At 37.2% G+C, this 18,423-nt stretch overlaps 2 protein-coding genes across 4 annotated transcripts in view; one reads left to right on the top strand and one right to left on the bottom strand.

Annotated features, from left to right (window-relative positions):
- Positions 1–3,345: 3,345 nt before the first annotated feature.
- TSPAN19 (tetraspanin 19) lies at positions 3,346–17,659 on the bottom strand. Of its 3 annotated transcripts, none has more exons than XM_051608288.1 (9): positions 17,367–17,659; positions 14,210–14,302; positions 14,039–14,111; positions 12,488–12,618; positions 11,129–11,203; positions 9,221–9,331; positions 6,642–6,785; positions 5,345–5,428; positions 3,346–4,189 (listed from the first exon to the last, which is right to left on the bottom strand). In XM_051608288.1, the coding sequence occupies exons 2-9, from the start codon at positions 14,273–14,275 to the stop codon at positions 4,115–4,117; spliced, it is 759 nt and encodes a 252-aa protein (XP_051464248.1). In that variant the 5' UTR covers positions 14,276–14,302; positions 17,367–17,659; the 3' UTR covers positions 3,346–4,114. The 3 variants fall into 3 exon arrangements, with proteins under 3 accessions (XP_051464248.1, XP_051464249.1, XP_051464250.1); XM_051608289.1 differs by lacking the exon at positions 17,367–17,659 and adding an exon at positions 16,261–16,277; XM_051608290.1 differs by lacking the exons at positions 3,346–4,189; positions 5,345–5,428 and adding an exon at positions 6,077–6,210.
- LRRIQ1 (leucine rich repeats and IQ motif containing 1) overlaps positions 17,602–18,423 on the top strand; it is a 109,435-nt gene continuing 108,613 nt past the window's right edge. Inside the window, exon 1 of the mRNA XM_051621621.1 lies at positions 17,602–17,650. The gene's annotated coding sequence lies outside the window, so the exon portion shown is untranslated. The remainder of the gene's footprint in view (positions 17,651–18,423) is intronic.

Genomic DNA, 18,423 nt, shown 5'->3' with positions numbered 1-18,423 from the left:
GTAGTATTGTCAATTGTATACATCATCTTCTTGCAAACCCATATATGTCTTTATCTAATTACCTGTGCGCTTGCTGGAGATTTAAGTAGCCAGTATGTACATTTTGTTGTGAATGTTGATGACAGGTCTTGGTAGGTATTGTGTATTATTTTCTTACATACTAAAGCACATTCTTCTCTACTTGGCATGCCAAATTGTGACAACAGGAGCTGTTTCTATTCATCCAAAAATAATATTTGAGTGCAGACCACAGTACATTTTCATGGAATTTGGATTTTAGCCTACTGTGGAAAACCCATATGTGAGTACATAACTGAAAATCATTTTATAATACAGCCACATTAGGAACAATTCAGATTCCTCATAAGATTTTATTTGGGGCCTTCTGAATTCTAGATTATGTAATACTAAAGTGGAATCCCATTAATCTCATGTTAACTACTTCAGGTTGTGGGAACTATAAACTAGTGCAACTAGGCTCCTACTCAAACCATACAAATAAAGGTACTTCTAGAGGATATCATTCAATTCTAGAATGAATTATTCTGCAGGAGTACCTTACTGTCCACATGCACTAGAATACTTGCTGAACTTTTTCATGGCTGCATTTACCCAGATAATCCCATCCTTCAAATCCTTTTAAAATAAGGGAAGTGCGCAATTAATTACTTTAAGTGTAATGAGCTAGTGAAACATGAATAGGTGTTTATTAGATTTACATGCAATTTATTGCACTAGACTAGTGAAGAACCATCCCAGCTAGACTGAACAGAAAGAAGTATTTGTACCCTTGCAGAAGCTAATTCCCACTGACCAAAATATTCTTGTATTTCTGAAAATGTAGCTCTCTGAGGAAAGTGACTCCCCTGCTAATTTGACTTGCTATGTCAGGAAGAATTCACAGAGGTTTGCCTTTGAAGGACTGATGATCCAGTTGAGATTTTATGACCAAGGATCAGAAGACAAACCAATGTAGGTGATCCCACGGGACATACCTACCAGAGACAAAGTCTTGTTTAGGCAACTGGAGAAGGAAACCTCATGATTGCTGATCCCTGTACTCAAGGAAACCACCTGACATCTGATAGAAGGGCAATATGGCTTGGTCTAGAAATCCAGGAGATTTCTGGAGTGTGTTAACAATATTGGTTGAACAGGAGGTGATCAACAGTCCAGCTAGAGAAGATGATCTGCTGGTTCTGTTATTCACAAAAAAAACCAAAAAAACCAAAAGGAGGAATTGGTTGCAAATCCAAAGATCAAGGGTCTCATCTGCAATGACCATGAGACTGTGGACTCTAAAATCCTAAAACAAGCAAGTGATTGCTCAGGTATCTGCTTGGCAGGATCATTTGTGAGACTACTATAAAGAGTAAAGGGGCCCCAAAGAGCTGGCTGATTTGCTAGGACAACCTCCTCAGAATGCAAGAACTATACATTGTGATGTGCAGAAAGTTGAGTGTGGCAGAAGGCTAGTATGGATAGTGGTCCACTGGTCTCAAACACAAAAAAAGAAGCATACAGAAGGTGGAAATGGCAATGAGCTACCCAGGAGGAAGAGAGAGACACTGTGACAAGGAAGGCTTCTTGTAAGTAGATGGGCATAAAAATTAAAATACAAGAAAATTGTGGACCCATTGCTCAGTAGGGAGGGAGACCTAGAGATAAAGGATATGATAATACCAAAGTACTCTGCATTTACAAGCAATGTTTGTCCTCAGGTCCTTGAGCCTAGTAGGAGGATCTTGAGGGAGGACATGATAACCCACCATATAGTGCGTACTGAAGCTTGAATGCTTCAACAAGTTGGACATTCAGAAGTCTTTGGATCCATACAGACCTGCGTGAAATCACTAAGCAGCCACCTTCTACCTTCTTCAAAATGTTATGGTGTTTGGGGGAGACTCCTGACAACTGAAGACAAACCAATGTCACACCCATCTCTAAGAAGGACATGAAGGTAGTCAGCCTCCCCTTACACTGTTAGAATGTTAGAGGACAACTCCTGGAAACTCTTTCCAAGTACATGAAGAACATGAAGTCACTGGGAACTGCCAGCTTGGCTTGGCCAAGGGCAAATTATGTCTCACCATGCTTTATTACCTTCTATGATGAGATGATTGGCTTAGTAGGAGTTGAAGGCATAATGACCACTAAGTACCTTAACGAGGTCTTTAGCATGGTCTCCCATAATATCCTTCTAACCAAAGTGATGATACATGGACAGGGTAAGAGGACTGTAGGGAGAAAAATTGGCTAAAATTATTGTGATCAGCAGAATAAATCTGAGGTGGTGGCTGGTTAATTATGTCACCCCTCAAGGATCAAGACTGGAGGCAATTCTGTTAAAGACCTTATTAATGGTATGAACTGCACCTTTAGCAGCTCGGCAAATGAAAGCAACTTGTAGGGAGAACAGTCAGTATTCTGGAGGGCAAAGCTGCTATTCAGAGGGACTTTGACAAGCTGAAGAAATGGGCTGACAGGGAATTCATGACATTCCGTAAAGACATCTGGGATGAAATAAGCCCATACAGCAGTATGGGAAGAAGGCACATTTACAGTAAGTACATAGGGCACCTGCCAGAAAACAAATAGAACATGAGTCAGCAGCAGTGTGCCCTCCCAGCAGTGAAGGCCAATTGCATCCTGGGCTGTATTAGCAAATGTGCAGTTAGCAGGCTGCGGGAAATGATTCTTCTTCTCTTGTGAGTACTGCATCCAGTTCTGTGGTCTCCAGCATCGGCTGGAGGCATCGGCTTACCAGAGCAGTTCCAGCAGTGGTACCCCAAAATAGCTAGTGGTCCAGAGCACACGACATAGGAGAAGAGGCTGAGAGAATTGGGTTTTTTCAGCTTGTAAGGGAGAAGATTAAGCAAAGATGTAAATGCTAGCTTCAGCTATATACTGATTTTTAAATGCATTGTTTGCTAGAGTGAAGTTAGCTTATCTTTGTATTTCAGAATTATACTTCAGAGCTAAAATTTAGATTCTTTATATTAATTTTCTGAAGTACTCTGTAAATTGCAAAATTAAGATTACTGAAAAAAATCCCCTTAATTTTTTTTAATTTTTTTTTGTTCTTCTGAGACTGAATTACATCAATAATAAGATTAAAACCTCTTAAATCATCACAGACACCAAGGTAACAGGTATATGTCATTCTCAATGCACATAAACTTTAGAGTGGGATGAGAGACTTCATTACTGTGTTCCTTAGATTCTTCCTCATAGCAGAACAAAAAATACAATTTTGGAATTCAGATTATGTTCCAAGCACACCATTCACCTCTGAATCGACACATTTGTTTTATTAGTTCTCCCTGTGGCAGACACTTCAAATTGATTTTTTTTCAACTAAATAAAAAGAAGTTACCAAATTTATAAGCATCAGAAAATGGATTACTGAAATGGGAAGTTTTAGACAAAATATCATTAACAATGCTATCACATACACTTGTAATACCACACCTTCCTCAGTTTTCCTCAAGATATTCCATAATGTTTTAGGCTTTAAAGCTTACTGCACCTAAACCACTGAAGCCATTCGATTAAATGAATGGTAAGAGCCATTCAGTAAGAATGAAAGATGTTCATTACAACCCTTTTTGGAAAAGACTTGTTAAGAGTCCAGTATTTATGAGACTCAGTGAAATTTTTTGAGATTAAATTGCAATCAAGGTCAAAATGGAGAAGGACTGGAAGGAAAGGTGAAGGCCTGAAGAAGTATCAGGAATGTTTAGTAAATATTTTTTCTTGACTTAGTCTGATGAAGGGTTCCTTCTCTTTCAAAGTGGAGTATGCTATACAGTACTGTTTGCAACACTCGGAACAAGTTTTTCCAGGGACTCGGGAAACTGATACTCAGCTTATCAGTAGGTTTTGTTAAATGGCTAGTAAATGGCATAGTACTTCAGGCTTTAATATACACTATGTTATAGCATATTACCATATACATAACAATGAACAATAAACAAGCAGTTTAAAGCCCAAATGTTGATATCCTAGTGATTACAACATGTAGAACCCATCCAGATCTTAGTGGAAGTAATTCTGTTGACTGTCACAGGCATGGATCAGATAATTCTTGCACACCATAAATGCTCAAAAGAATTCACAATTCATCTGGCCAAATAATATTCTTTCTGATGTTTCTAAATAGCTGACAAGTTAGTGTGACCAAAAACATCTGAGAAAAGAAAAAGGATGAGTTAAAAACAACAAAGAAAGTGTTGATACTCATAACTGAGTCAATCTGACTGCTAACTGCTCCTGTGAGTGACAACGCAGAATGATATAAAGGAGAATAATCAGGATACATGCCTGAAGAAACAAGCTAAATTCTCTGCTCTGGCATAGGTTTGCTGTGTGACCTCCAGCAAGTCACTTGGGCCCACATCCGCAGAAGTAGCTTGAAATCTATTTCAACTGACACATAACTCAATTACATGCTGCTTCAGTGCCCTATGAATCCAAATACAGTTACATTCGATCTTAAAGGTCTTTCCAACATAAAAGATCCTGTGATTCTATGATTCTGGTCTTAACCTCATCAATGGAGATAAAAGTTCTTTCCCATCTGACAAGAAGGTTTCAGTGATAGTACACTGAAGATCATGAGACACCCATGTATTGCACTAGTGAGGATTAGGTGAGTATGAATAAGAAATGTTTTCATTACTGAACTGGCTCAGAACTTTTTTACTACATACATCTATGAGAAGGTGCTACATATGGAAGAGATGAATAGGTCATACTTTTAATTCTCAGAATAAAAATGAACTAATCTCATTTTTAACCTCACAATTTTACATGTTATCAAAAATCCTTCTGCCTGATTGAAACTACTCAACCATTGGGGTGTCTGTGGCATGAACAATCAATTATTGTTGCTATTGTTAATATGACTTTGATATTGAAAGCTTGATCCCTTTTTATCCAACAGAATTTTCTCATAGATATGGAGGGGAGGGGTTCCATGATTTTATATTGTTTGATTTAGTATATTGATGGACTAAGTTCTGTACAAACAGAGGACAAAAGAGGTCTTTTGCTCCACAGATTTTACATTAATTTTAACTGCTTCCTGTCCTTGCAATTCTCTTTGCTCTCTCAAGTCAGGTAAAACATTTAATTAAACAAACTTTGGACACAAACATCTGGGATGGTGCTTGAATATATGGGAGTTTGTTGGTAAACAGCGCTCGCTGTTACTTCTAATTAAAATTGATGGAAAGTTTTACAAAATTTTGGAAAGCATGCCAAAACCGAATAGCAATGAATACATAGATACCCCCATCAGAATATAAATATTTTGTGGTTTTTTGCTTTAAAGTACTCTTACCTGTGTAATTAGCAGGCTGACAGAAATTGCAGCTAAGATGAAAACATTGTTCTCAAACCATGTATTTAAATATTCTTCACATCCCTAAGCAAGTAGAGATGAACAGATTTCAAGAAAAGTAATTTTAACTTCTGAATTCTTATTGCATCCTTATAATACAATACTTTAAAAATATAGAGAATAGAACTTTCTGCCTGTTATGGTGGGTTCTGATATTAACATGCCAGAAAGGAAATAAATCAGTAATGTGTACTGCGGAGAGTTACCTCTTACATTTTTTCAAATATCTGAACAGACAGATTGTTCTTAAGTAAATGTGATATTTTTGTACGGAAATGCTCCAGAGCCTGTGGCTTAATCAAAAGGGAATTTGCTTTTGCATGAGTATAACTGAGAGATTACCTTAGAAGTAAATGCTTGAAAGCATATTTTCATGTTTTCACTGATTCTCATGCATTATGCCTCCTGAAATGGTTGTGCATATTTTTCAGATTACAATCTATGTTTATTATGTTGATTTTAAAAATTACACTATAAGTTATTACATAGATTAAAACAGCTATAGAATAAAACATATCAATAGATGTGAACTTTTAATAATGATGACAAGGGCTTGCAGAAACAGGGAACAAATCCAAACGGATGAGCAAAGGAAGACAATACCAGATGTCATTTGACAACATCTTTTCTATTATTTATTGTCCTGCATTGTCATGATACAACCTTTGCCCATCGATTTTTTGTTCTCATCAGATAGTCCTATTAACATGAACTAACATGAACTAACATGAACATGTCTCAGGAAACAAATCTCAGATTTCAATGCCTTGCTCATTCCTCTTATCCTGTAAAGTATTGGAGATACTCTGCAAAAAAGATAATGCAAACAGGTGGAGACATTGCTGACAACCTGTAAGTAATGAATAGTAATTACAAGTGGAAAATGTATTATATACTTTTTATATGCTATCACTTTCCATTGACATAATTTATTTGCACCACATGTGTTTCTGAGTGCCAAGATTCTCACTACTTCTTAAACCACTACTAAATGTCCCTGTGATATTGACCAAGCACATTTTTCATGAAGTATCCTCAATTTAGAACTGTCTACATGACTGATAACTAATGAGTAAAAATCAAGGCTTCAGAATGACCAAAGACAAAACAATGAATATTATTAATATTTTGGATTTGTAAGCTAAGTCTTGGTGCAAAACATGTTTTGTATATTTTTTCCAAAGTTTTTTTAAGTATTAAAAGTGACATTCTTCAAGACAAGTTTTTTATTTCTTACCATACTGTATATTGATTCCCTTGGGACATCACAAAACCATTTCTTCAGATTGGATTTTGTGCATGAACATGGGATCTGAGTAATACTTCCCTTGTTTTCATTCCTTTCCCACTGTGTGACATTATATCTTCCACAGCATTCCATCTAGAATAGAAATCTTGGTAACTCCAACACTCCAACAAAGACAGTCACACAAAGGAATTTTCACCCCAATGACTGCTAGTTCTTAGTTGATTAGCAAAACAGCTTCCCTCTGTATTCAGTAGAGAGAGGTTTCTGCCAGGATGATGTATCCTTGTGTATGTATCATCTCTCATTATATGCACTGGATAATACAGGCTCAAGAGCAATATGATCTTAAAACATACATTTGAAATTAACTTTCTTTTAGACTTCAAGTTATTCTGGGACACATGTAAAGAGAAAAAGCAAAAACTTACAAACCCAGATTAAAGGAAAACATTTTGACTATCACTCTAAACCTCCCAACATAATCTCAGTAAGTTATATTAAGGATGTGCTCACTTGATGTAAAACAAAACAAAACAAACCCCACAAAACAAACAAACAAACAAAAACAAAACAAAAACTATACTTTATTGTAAACAACATCATGAATGTGATTTTGTAATGAATGCAGTAAATGGGGACAGATTTCATAAAACACTTTCATAAATAAAAATAATAACACAGACACTCTGATTTACTCTGATCTAGAAACTTATGTAAAGATCAGATTTTGAAAACTTCTGGCTATTCCTCTGTCACTTCTAATGTCATGTTTGCAAAAATTCTCTGCCCTTAGTGACAGGTCTTTAGAAAGTCTCCCTATTCTAACTTGTGTTTTAGCAGCAATTGGTCTCATGTGAACACATAGCTCAAACTTGAAGCACAAAGCAAATACTGCAACCTGTTCAAACGGATTATCTGCCAGCTTTCCCCAGTAAACTGTTTTTAATACCAGTAATACAAAAGCAAACCATCAAACAGCTTGGAGAAGGGAATTTTTGTAATGTAGGAAATTCCAGCAGTTTTTCATTCTGAATCAGGATAAAACTTCAGAAACGTTTAATGGTTTTGTGGAACGAAAAATATGCCATATTTTAGCCCGGATAATCAACAAAAAGTATCTAATTTTCATATTTTGAAGAGTCAATCCAAGATATACTGCTTCTAGATTTTGAAAAATTAGATAATTTAGCCAAAACTGTCCTTTCTCTGTGAAAACATTCAATTTCAACAACTCTGTAAATTCAGTTTAAAAAACCACCAGCTTTAAACAATACATGAAGTATTACCAAGAATATATAAAAATACAGTTGTTCTCTAATATTATTCATGGTCTTAGGCCTTTTAGTTTTCTCGTGGCAGATGCTGGTGATATTGTAAAGAGCTGGCAGCATGTAACTCAAGACTTGAGGATGGCAGTGTTTCATTGAAGAGAGTGATTACAGTTCACCTTAGCAGATTTGGTATTTTATCTGGTTTAGATACCAATAGCAAAATACCCACAGGGCTTTGAGATCTGGCACAATTTAAAAACATGCCCACCAGGGTAGGTGGTGGGTAGGTAGCTTTGCTGAAATCTGTAGTCCCACAGCAGTGCAATAAAACTGAGCTCAAGTATGACGGTGCTCAGTCCAGCCACACCATTGGCATAACAGGGTCATCATCAATCAGTAGAGAAATCATGGATGCAATAAGAGAAGACTGGATTTTCAAAGAACAGATTTTAAATACACATTAAAGATGCATTTGTAATCTTGAGTCTAGACATATGTGCTTTGTAAGTTATCTGGAGTCATAAGTTATTTTCAACATTTGTCAAGATCTATGTAACTCATCTCTCCAAGAAGGCATACTAAGGGACTTACAGCTGGTCTATAGAAGCATCTTAAACCATAGTAAACTGTGAAGCTGTAGTGTTTGTAATTAAAAGCTCATGATGCAGAATTAATTTGCAGGGTGGATAGCAGGCCACTGGTCAAAATCATTGCTAGCAACTTCCAAAATAATTGATTCATATAAATGCTTTAAAGGAGTTTACTGAAAAAGGGAACAAATTACATGCCGCCAGGCCACAAAAATTATTATGATTAATAACTAAGTATATGTGCTAAAAGTATCAATTTGCAAGTTCATTTGAGTATTTAAGCATTATTTCTGAGAGAATTTAGTGCACCTATTCAACTCCTCTCACAGAAGGAGCTCTGCAATGACCTTATAGAGTCTCTACTTGTCCATGGTTCAGGTCAGTCTTGGGACCTAAGCAGATCAAGTGATTTACAATGTCTAGCACTGTCAAAGATATTAGGAAATCCATCTGCAGTAAACTTCAGTGGCCAGAACTGTCTGCTCCCACATACATTGACGAGTCCTCCAAAAGCCTGATCTCATTCATCATAACCTATATAATAGCAAGGAATCTGCCCATCTACATCAGGTATTAGCAGTGGATCTTGAAAAGTTAATCCTTTACTAAATTAGTTGGTTTTTTAAAAACAAGATCTGATTAGTATAAATATTTTTTTGGTTGCCCAGTATCTTTGGCCGTGATATTCTGTGGGATTTTTTCTTACATTTTGCTGCACAGCATTCAGAATGTTCCACACGGGTTCCTGCTCAGCCAGACTCTCGTTCCCGTATTCAGAAATAACTTCATCAATTCTGCTGTCCCATTGATTGTGCACCTGTTCATAAATATTTATAGGTTTTGGTATATGCATACTAGTAAGATTGTGGATGGATAGTATAATCTTTGGCCTTACTGATACTCAAGTTTCTTCAAGGATTACTTCCACGCAGCAGAATCCAATTGCCAAATATGATCTAAGATATGTCATAGCCATGGCACTAATGTGAAAGGTGAAAGCAAAAGGGGAAGACAAACGAAGTGATCCAAATCCCATACATAGCACAGGCAGACACAAGGTGATTAGCCCAAATGGAGCCAGAAGAGCCAGGGAACATAGTTTACATGCACCTAACTGTCATGAAATACTAAATCCTACCTTTAATTTTTAATAATGACAGCACCGTATAGTAATCAGCACAAAACCAAAATTGATTCTACATCTAATGTGGTACAAACTTGTGTGAGTATCATACAACCAGGCCAGGATGTGTATTGCTTTCAGTTAGGTGATGTAGCAGCTCATGTTGGCCCCAGGTTAGGCATCCTTTCAGAGGATGTTAAAATACACCTTCAACAGCAATTGGAAGTGGACAAGCTGACTACAAAGAATACTGTTATAGATAACGTAGCAGCAAATATGTGCAGAGGAGAACTCTGACAGGTTTAGTTACAAAACAAGAAAAAAAATGAGGCTTCTCCAACATATTCCCCTTGCTACAGCCATCCTAAAAGCAAAATTCAAATTTAATTGCACAGTGAATGATTATGTTACTATCACTTGTTATACTTCAGCAACACTTAATTAAGGTTAAGATCAAGTGCAATTACAGTTGATATGAAATAAACTTAACTGCAATCGTTCAACCAATTTTCCTAGCACAAATAGCTGACTCCAGAATGCATCATTCCCAATGGTTCAAATCCTTCAATATGTAAAACCAGCATATTAAAAAAGGGACTCCATCATTATAAATTAGGATTTAATGAAGAAATCTTGATGATACAGATTCACTTTGATAGAGTAAAACTAATTAATTTGTGGTGTACCCTGCTTGAATAGCATCAGGATTTGGAGAACTGTACGAACCTTACGAGACTAGTGTCATGGTAGGTTTTCTCAAACAACGTATTTTGGAACTATGGAAGAGGAAGGTGGCCAGACCAGTAAGGTTTCAGCACAGATTGTCTTCCATATAATCCTGTGAGGAGTACTCAAGCTATTGGAGTTGATATATGTAGAAAAATAAAAGACTGAACAACGTTTCAAAGTAATACAGTTACTAGTGACAACAGTTATGTTGGTATTTATTGTTGCTTCCTGCTGTCAAAAGCAAAGATACATATTCCTTATATTTGGTCTCTACTTTGAGCTAAAATACAGGCTCAAACAATAAAATTAGTAAGTAATTAGCATACTTTGCATGCCATGATACCTATGACTTCTACAATCAATTGCACTTTGTACTGTTACCATCTGCTAGTAGATATAGGTTAGATTTCTCCTATCTCTGCAGATGTCAAGGAAAGAGGGACTTAAAGGGTCACCCCTCAAAAAGGAATAAAGCTGTCCCTTATGCTCTTGAATTCGCAATCCTGAACATGAAGCACATGCTTTTTGCAGGAAGAAACTAGAAATATCTTCTTCCTATGCACTTTCCTTTACAACTATTGATCCATGCTGAATTCCTCAAATTAAGTTTTCCACATTTTTTGCTGTGCCTGGCTGGCATGTAAAATACTCAAATTGAAAAAAACAGTGATACAGCATACAGTGAGAACTACTAGTTTTTTTTTAATTAATTGCAAGAAACTATTTTGAAGTCATCATCAGTTACATAATTTATGTACATACCTCTTCTTTCTTCATGAACATAAGCACCAATATTGCCATCTGGGTAACAAACACCAGGATCTGAAAACCTAAATACTGAAAAAAAACCAAACCCAAATTATGCATAAATATAATACGGAACAAGTGAGCAATGCAATAAAAAATTTCCAGAAACTCACATATAGTCCTTCATGACTATTATTTAGAGTCATTCCAACATAAATAAGAAGCATTTTTTCCTAAAAAACCTTGAAGTGTGACATCACAGTCTAAGAGGCAAGCTTCAGGCAAAGCACAACTCACTGTTTTTGTCTTAAAGACAAAGCCATAATTTCCTTGGAAGTGAAGAAAAAAGCTGTTTTTACACAGCTGTGCTCCACAGAAGAAAATTATTATTTCTTTATTACCTGTTTGAATTATCATGTTAGCTACATATCATGCTTAGTTAAGGACTCCTTTGAGCTATAAGATGCACAAATAAAACAGAAAGATAGTTGATTTTGTTCTTTTTCTATTAGTCCGAATTTTCACCCACAGTATCTAGATATTGCAATACTAGATACTTTAATGGAAATTGTAAATGAGACACTTCTTTCTCTTTCATCATCTAATAAATTGTGAGGTAAACACTTCACGCCTATTACAGTAGCAGGTAGGAAGAAGGAGCAGGATTCCTGGTTATAGCACCTGGGCTCTTCTCACTGCTGTGCCTTATGTGCTTAACATATGAATCAGTAGAACAGTTCTCTACTTCAGCCTTCATGTAGTCTGAAAGAGGTCCCTCAAAAAGGCTGACTACAAAAAGGGGAAAATGTAATCAAAGTGATCATAACAATGCGTAGTTACAATGTAGTTTTTCAGAAATCAAAGTATTCTTATCTTAAACACAGGAATTGTATATAAATATGAAGTATCCAGGTAGGTCTGTGTCGGTAACAGCTTTTTAATCATACTCTATATTTCAAAATTGTAGCCATACTGTAGCTACCTGTGCCTTCAACCTGCAACATTTTGGTGCAGTCTTTTCTTAACTTCTTCAGCACATACTAAGCATGTGAGCACAACCTGCATGATTTCAATACTACATTACATTTTTAATTCCTAAGTTAATAAACACCATTGTTAAAATCTTTGCTGCATCAAACTGCAAGTGTTTCGTCATTGAACACATTCACGCAATGATATGGATCTTCAGATTTCTTGAGATTTTTTCAGTTTTCCTCAGATTTCATCTGAGCCAGGCCTTTATCTAAAAATATGTTTCTATCAGCAGATTTGTTAAGCACTGTATATGGAAATCACATCAAGACAGGATTGGTTTTCATGCACAAAAACCTCCCTTACATTTTAGAAAAAAGTTGGAGTCTGATTTACACTTACTGTAATTTGTAGACATTTGATTTCCATACTACTTCCAAAGAATCCCACAGCTGATGTAAAAGCAATAATAGATCCAATTCCAAGTAATAGATAAGAAAAATATGCCACTAGCTGGTTCTTGCCTGAAGAAACTGTAACACAGCGCATTCATACTGTCACTTCTCTTTTTTTTGAGACTTCAACTTACAAAACTCAAAAAAAACCCAACAAACCCAAACAATTAAATATTTGCAATGCCATAACTTAAACAATGGAAACAGTAGAATCATAGAAGGGTATTATTATTACTTATGTTTTCTACAGTCACAGAAACAAAGAGATATGTCTCCATAAATTCAGAGGATGGTAACAACATATGAGACATAAATAGAATATACTCAATTCAACAATGTGATCCACTCACAATGAAATCAGAGAACAATTAGAAGTTAAAAGATTTTTTTCTGTTTGCCAAAAATTAGCAGCACATGTACAAATCCTATATGGACATATATATAATTCTCATTAAAACCAGACACAGATTCAATGCTATCCTCCCTTTTTGTGACTAGCCACTTTCCCCTTTCCATTTTAACCAGTTTTGCAAAGGTATGGAAAGCAGCAGAGGTTTTAATTACTTCCACATCAAATGCTTCATGCCAGAGATACTGTATTGGATGGTCCACATCCCATCAGTTAGGAACTGATGCTCCTTGTGTCACATAAGAAGTTGAGTGAACCAAGAAGTGACTTTGGTTTCTATAGGAATAAGTATGACATTCTGCATAACACTTATGCCGTTACTTCTGCAATAACTATAAACATCAAGCGTTATCAGTCCTAAAAGCAGACACTGTTAATAATGCTGTTAATTTCAGGAATTGAAGTCACTTAAAAGAGACTTAACCAAAAAGTAAAATTACTAAAGTGAAAATTGGTTCTGTCCTAACTCAAACCAGGACACACAGCCAAGGCAGATAACTCTTTAATAGTACAGCTGTTGTTACATGGACCAAAAACTTATTTCTCTATGAAAAAAGTTGAATACACTCTGGGAAAAAGGAATACCTATATAGAGAGGCCCAATCTCCAAACTTGTGTACATTCCACCCAAATATCCATCTAAAGGATCTATAATCTTGTCAAATGCAGGCCAAATTCAATTTGGTAAATTATATAAAGAAAAGATCAATGGACCATATTCATCTTAAAGCTGTACACCAAGAGAAATTACTAGCTAACTAACTAACCAGGATAGAGATGATAGATAGATAGATAGATAGATAGATAGATAGATAGATAGATAGACAGACAGATAGATAGATAGATAGATAGATAGATAGATAGATAGATAGATAGATAGATAGATAGATAGATAGATAGATAGATAGACAGACAGATAGACACACACAGATATGTATTTTCCATAACCATGTCTAAAGTGGGAAAATATACACAACCTATGCATTTCAATCCAATACTGCCACCTAGTGAAAAAAAGAAACCATCTCTGCTTCTGTTGATTTGTCCTGCAATTATCTGAAACAGAAGAAAAAATCTATTTATACTCACATAACACACTGAAAAAATTGTTTCTGTCAAATAAAAGCCAAAGGCCGAATGTGAAAAGCATAAGACCCAGAGCCTGGAATGAAAAGAGAATTATTGTTTTAATCAAAAAACATTTTTTTAAAAAAATTAATCTGAAGCTGCTAAATAAGGAAAAGGAAACTGATTTTTTACCAAGAAAATTCCATTGAAGACATTTAAGTAGTACTTCTGTATTACTATTTTATCTCTTATTTTCATTCTTCTGTTTTCAGTTTTGATTCACAGCTGAAAAGATAATCATACATTCATTTCACCATTAAACAGAAATTACTAAGCCTATAAATTACAACAGGATCTATTTTCTTCAGATAGTGTTTTATAAATGTAACTAGTCACATGATAGGTTGAACAAAAAAAATAGAAGCAACAGTATAAGCATCAAGATGGTGTCTGGTTTCAATTGCCTCTAATATTACATTGTACACATGTATTTTTTTTTTTTTTTTTTAGCTTTTCTTTTTAACTACTTACGAGGCAGCATGTGTGTGAGAAGATTTATAGAGATAGCAAGAGTTTCCTAGCCTGGCATACACTTGTCTATATATTCTTCAATACAATAGGTTAACTAAATATTAAGGATAGCAGCTGAAATGAAGAGGGAAAACCATAGTAAAGATATAAGCCTTTGTCTACATGATCTGATTCAATTTCTTGAATCCTATGCTTCAGCTTGTGCCCACTGCTCCTTGTCCTGTCATCGGACACTGCTGAAAAAAAGACTGGACCCATTCTCCTGTCATCCACCCTTTAGATATTTATAAGCATTTATGAGATCCCCCCTCAGTCTCCTCTTCTCCAGGCTGAAGAGCCCGAGCTCTCTCAGCCTTTCTTCAGAAGGCAGATGCTCCATTCCTCTAATCATCTTTGTGGCCCTGCACTGGACTCTTTCCAGTAGTTCTTTATAGTTTATGAACTGGGGAGCCCAGAATTGGACATAGTATTCCAGATGTGGTCACATCAGGGCAGAACAGAGGGAGAGGATAACTTCCTTCAACTACTGGCCACACTCTTCTTAATGCACCCCAGGATGCCATTGGCCTTATTGGTTGCATGGTCAGCCTGTTGTCCACTAGGACTCCAAGGTCCTTTTCCCCAAAGCTGCTCTCCAGCAGGTCAGTCCCCAAATTGTATTGATACATGGGGTTATTCCTCCTCAGATGCAGTACTTTAGTATCATTATTGGTTACTGCATCTTCTGGGCCGATCAGATTTTTTGCACAGAGAGTGAAACTCATGCATTTGTCCCCCACCTCATGTTCCCTTGCACCCATCTTGCTTCTTCTGTAAAAATACTCCAAAATTTTGATCTTCCTGGCTTTGTGTTACAAGCTGAGAGGAGTTCATGAGCAAGCTGTGTTAGAAGACGCTTTCTGCAATGGCAGCCGCCTGCAGCTGTCCTACACTTGCTCATGTGTAAAGCAGGCAGGCACACAAACATGCACACAAACATGAACATAACCAGCATAGGCATAGTCTTCAGAAAGTTATTTTCTAATCCCAAGTGATTTGTTTGAAAGGAATTGTTCTTGTCTTCCGTCAGAATTACTACAGATTGATTAGAATATGAAGTTACGTCTTTGTTATTTGTAAAACAGAAAAAAAAAAAAAGATTAACCTTCTGCAGTCACAAAATATCTTGTGTTAACAACTTATTTTACATACAAAATATATGTTACGTATGTATCAAATCTGTTGATTAGAGGAAAAGAGTCATCAAATAAACACTTTGCCTGCCCTGTCAAGATCCTCAGCTCCTGGACTATACAACCTCTACTGCTGACTTGCAGAATGAAGAAAGCTAAACTAGCTCTGCAATGGATTTGGGTCAATAATGTACCCTGTAAACTTATGGACTGTTTTAGACAACTGGTTTTGCACTTTCCCTGTACTTCTAAGCGTAATTAAAATTCATCAGAATTTTCAAAACCAGAATGTATTAAAATATTGGCATGATACACTGTTCTAGTAAAAAGGCCTAAATGGTTACATATTTCACTCTAAAACTGGCATCTGCAATAGTTCTGTTGTAATAGCTATGTAGTTTCAATGTTTTATTTTGAGCCATTTTAATAATAATAATGATTCAGTTTATCTTAAACTATTTATCTGAAAAATAGAAATATTACATTTATAAAATTATGTACATTTTATATTGCATTGTTACTTCACAAGAAAATCCTTACCAGCTCTGATATTTCCATCCCACCTTAAAGAGTACAGTTTCGTAATGGTATGTTTCTTCCTGAAATCCAACCTAACCACGTCTTTATAACAGAGTTTCCTTCTGTTGATTAGCTCTGACTTCCTAGTTACAGGAGAAAGGCCTAAAGAAGGGTCTTTTTTGTTGCCAAAGTTGTTTAGCAAATGCTTGACATGGTGCCCATGGTTTTCAGTCACCATGATCACAGCACAACTCACACCACAAAACGTGTCAAGTGCACATTCAACTCAGTGCTTGAAAACTTGACCACATTGAGAAGTTGATTGGTTGCATGATTCTGTAAAGTAGGAGACACTGCAGGGTGGATTTCAAAAGGGTGATTTTCAATTGTTTTAAGATTTTATTTATCCATACCAGCAGTGAAAAAATGGTAAACATTTGCACTTGAATCCAGTATCTTGCAGCTACCATCCACAAGTCTTTCAGAAAGGTACTCAGTTTATTTTAAAGATGGTAGATGGGAAAAACCCCAACTTTCCTTTGCAGATTCTTTCCATTGCTCACAAAAGTGCACATTTTCTGTTGCAAAACCTGTCTTTACCTGCCCAGTTTTTCTGTAGTCACAGTCTTTGCACCCTAGTATTCCTAATCAGATTTTAGGGACAGATACATTACCTATAAATACTGTTACACACTAAAATGACCTTGTCTGCACCCTTCCTGTGCCAAATTACTTCTGCTAAACTGAATTGTGTGGACTCGTTAATTCTCTGACTGGGCTTTTTCTCCAGCTCTCTTTCCAAAACATGACAGGGCTCCAACTTGTGAAGGCAGAAAGAATGCCTGGCAGGTTTTCCTTTTTCCTTCCTCTGGAGTTCTACTGGCAAACAGGGAGCAAACGCACGGTACATTTAATCCACCTTTGTTAGGCTTTGGTCTGCTTTTATTATTATTTTTTTTTCCTCATTCATTGTTCGTTCCAATTTATTCTGAACACTAAATTCCAGTCCATTACTTAAAAGTATTTTAAAACCCCAAGACAAACAGACAGACAGACAGACAACCCTACTGCTGACAGGCAGGCAGGCAGGCAGGCAGACAGACAGACAGACAGACAGACAACCCTACCGCTGACAGGTGCCCTCTGCAGCGCCCCGCAGAGGGCACCGCCAGCCGCCCCAGCGGCGCGAAACGCCAACTGCTGGCGAAGTTTGGATCCTCCAGCTTGCCTCCCCCGCCGCTGTTTCCCGTTGCCGTGGCGACGCTCCCGCTCTACCAGCGCGGCGGCTGGGCTCTCGTCTTCCTCGACCAGGGGCCGTTGGGGGGCTGCGGAATTTCAGGGCGGAGAGGCGGCCGTCTCCGGAGGCAGCCAGGAAGACGGGGGCTCCGGCAGGAGCTCGGCTTAACGAGATGTAAGTAGCTACACGGAGTAGACAGGAAGGTTATAAGGGCACTGAGGGGCGGACTACAATTCCCAGGATGCAAAAGGACGGCTCCGCGATCTTTCCGGGAAGCGGTGGTGGGCGGGCAGCCTCCCCGCCGCGGTGCCTTCTGGGAGGTGTAGTTTCTGTCAGCGAGGAACGGCTTCGCGCCCTCACGGCTGAGATGAGTTTAGCGGGTCTTCAGGAGCCGCCGAGCGGCGTGGATCTGCTCGCTGCTTCTGATGGAGCGGGTCTAGACTGCCTACCCACGCCCCTAATGGGGGCTTAGGGCTGAGGAGAGGTGTACGGGTTATGACCAGGGGGATTTCAAGGGACTTGAAGTGTTCCCCTCCTGCCTGCACCTGTCTACAAGTCTTGTGTTTCTGTGCATAGGCCATTTTTCACAGCCATCTCTCACACTATATAATTGCAGCTTCATCGAGTTCTTTCGGGACTCTTAGTCTTATTTTGTAATTGTTAATATGTATTTACTGTTTGAAGCCTTTTTTTCCTTTACAGCTATTAGGGTTGAGGAAAAACCCCATGAGGTATAATTGTAGCACTGATACTAGCCACAAGGAGTAGAGAGGAGGCAGAGGTTTTTAATATTAAAATTTGGTAACATTTGCAGAATTTAGAGAGGTAGATTGACAGGGGATTCTCTTCTTACAAAGTAAAATTGCTTTTTTTGTTTGTTCAAATGAAATGTATGAAAATGCTCAGAACGTGAAATGTTCAGGACAAACTTCTGCTGTTCCTTTTCA

Source organism: Apus apus, chromosome 1 (genome assembly GCF_020740795.1).
Source record: "Apus apus isolate bApuApu2 chromosome 1, bApuApu2.pri.cur, whole genome shotgun sequence".
Taxonomy (NCBI): Eukaryota; Metazoa; Chordata; class Aves; order Apodiformes; family Apodidae; genus Apus; species Apus apus.
The sequence above is the reverse complement of the archived record's forward strand: the minus strand, read 5'-3'. Positions and strand labels throughout refer to the sequence as shown.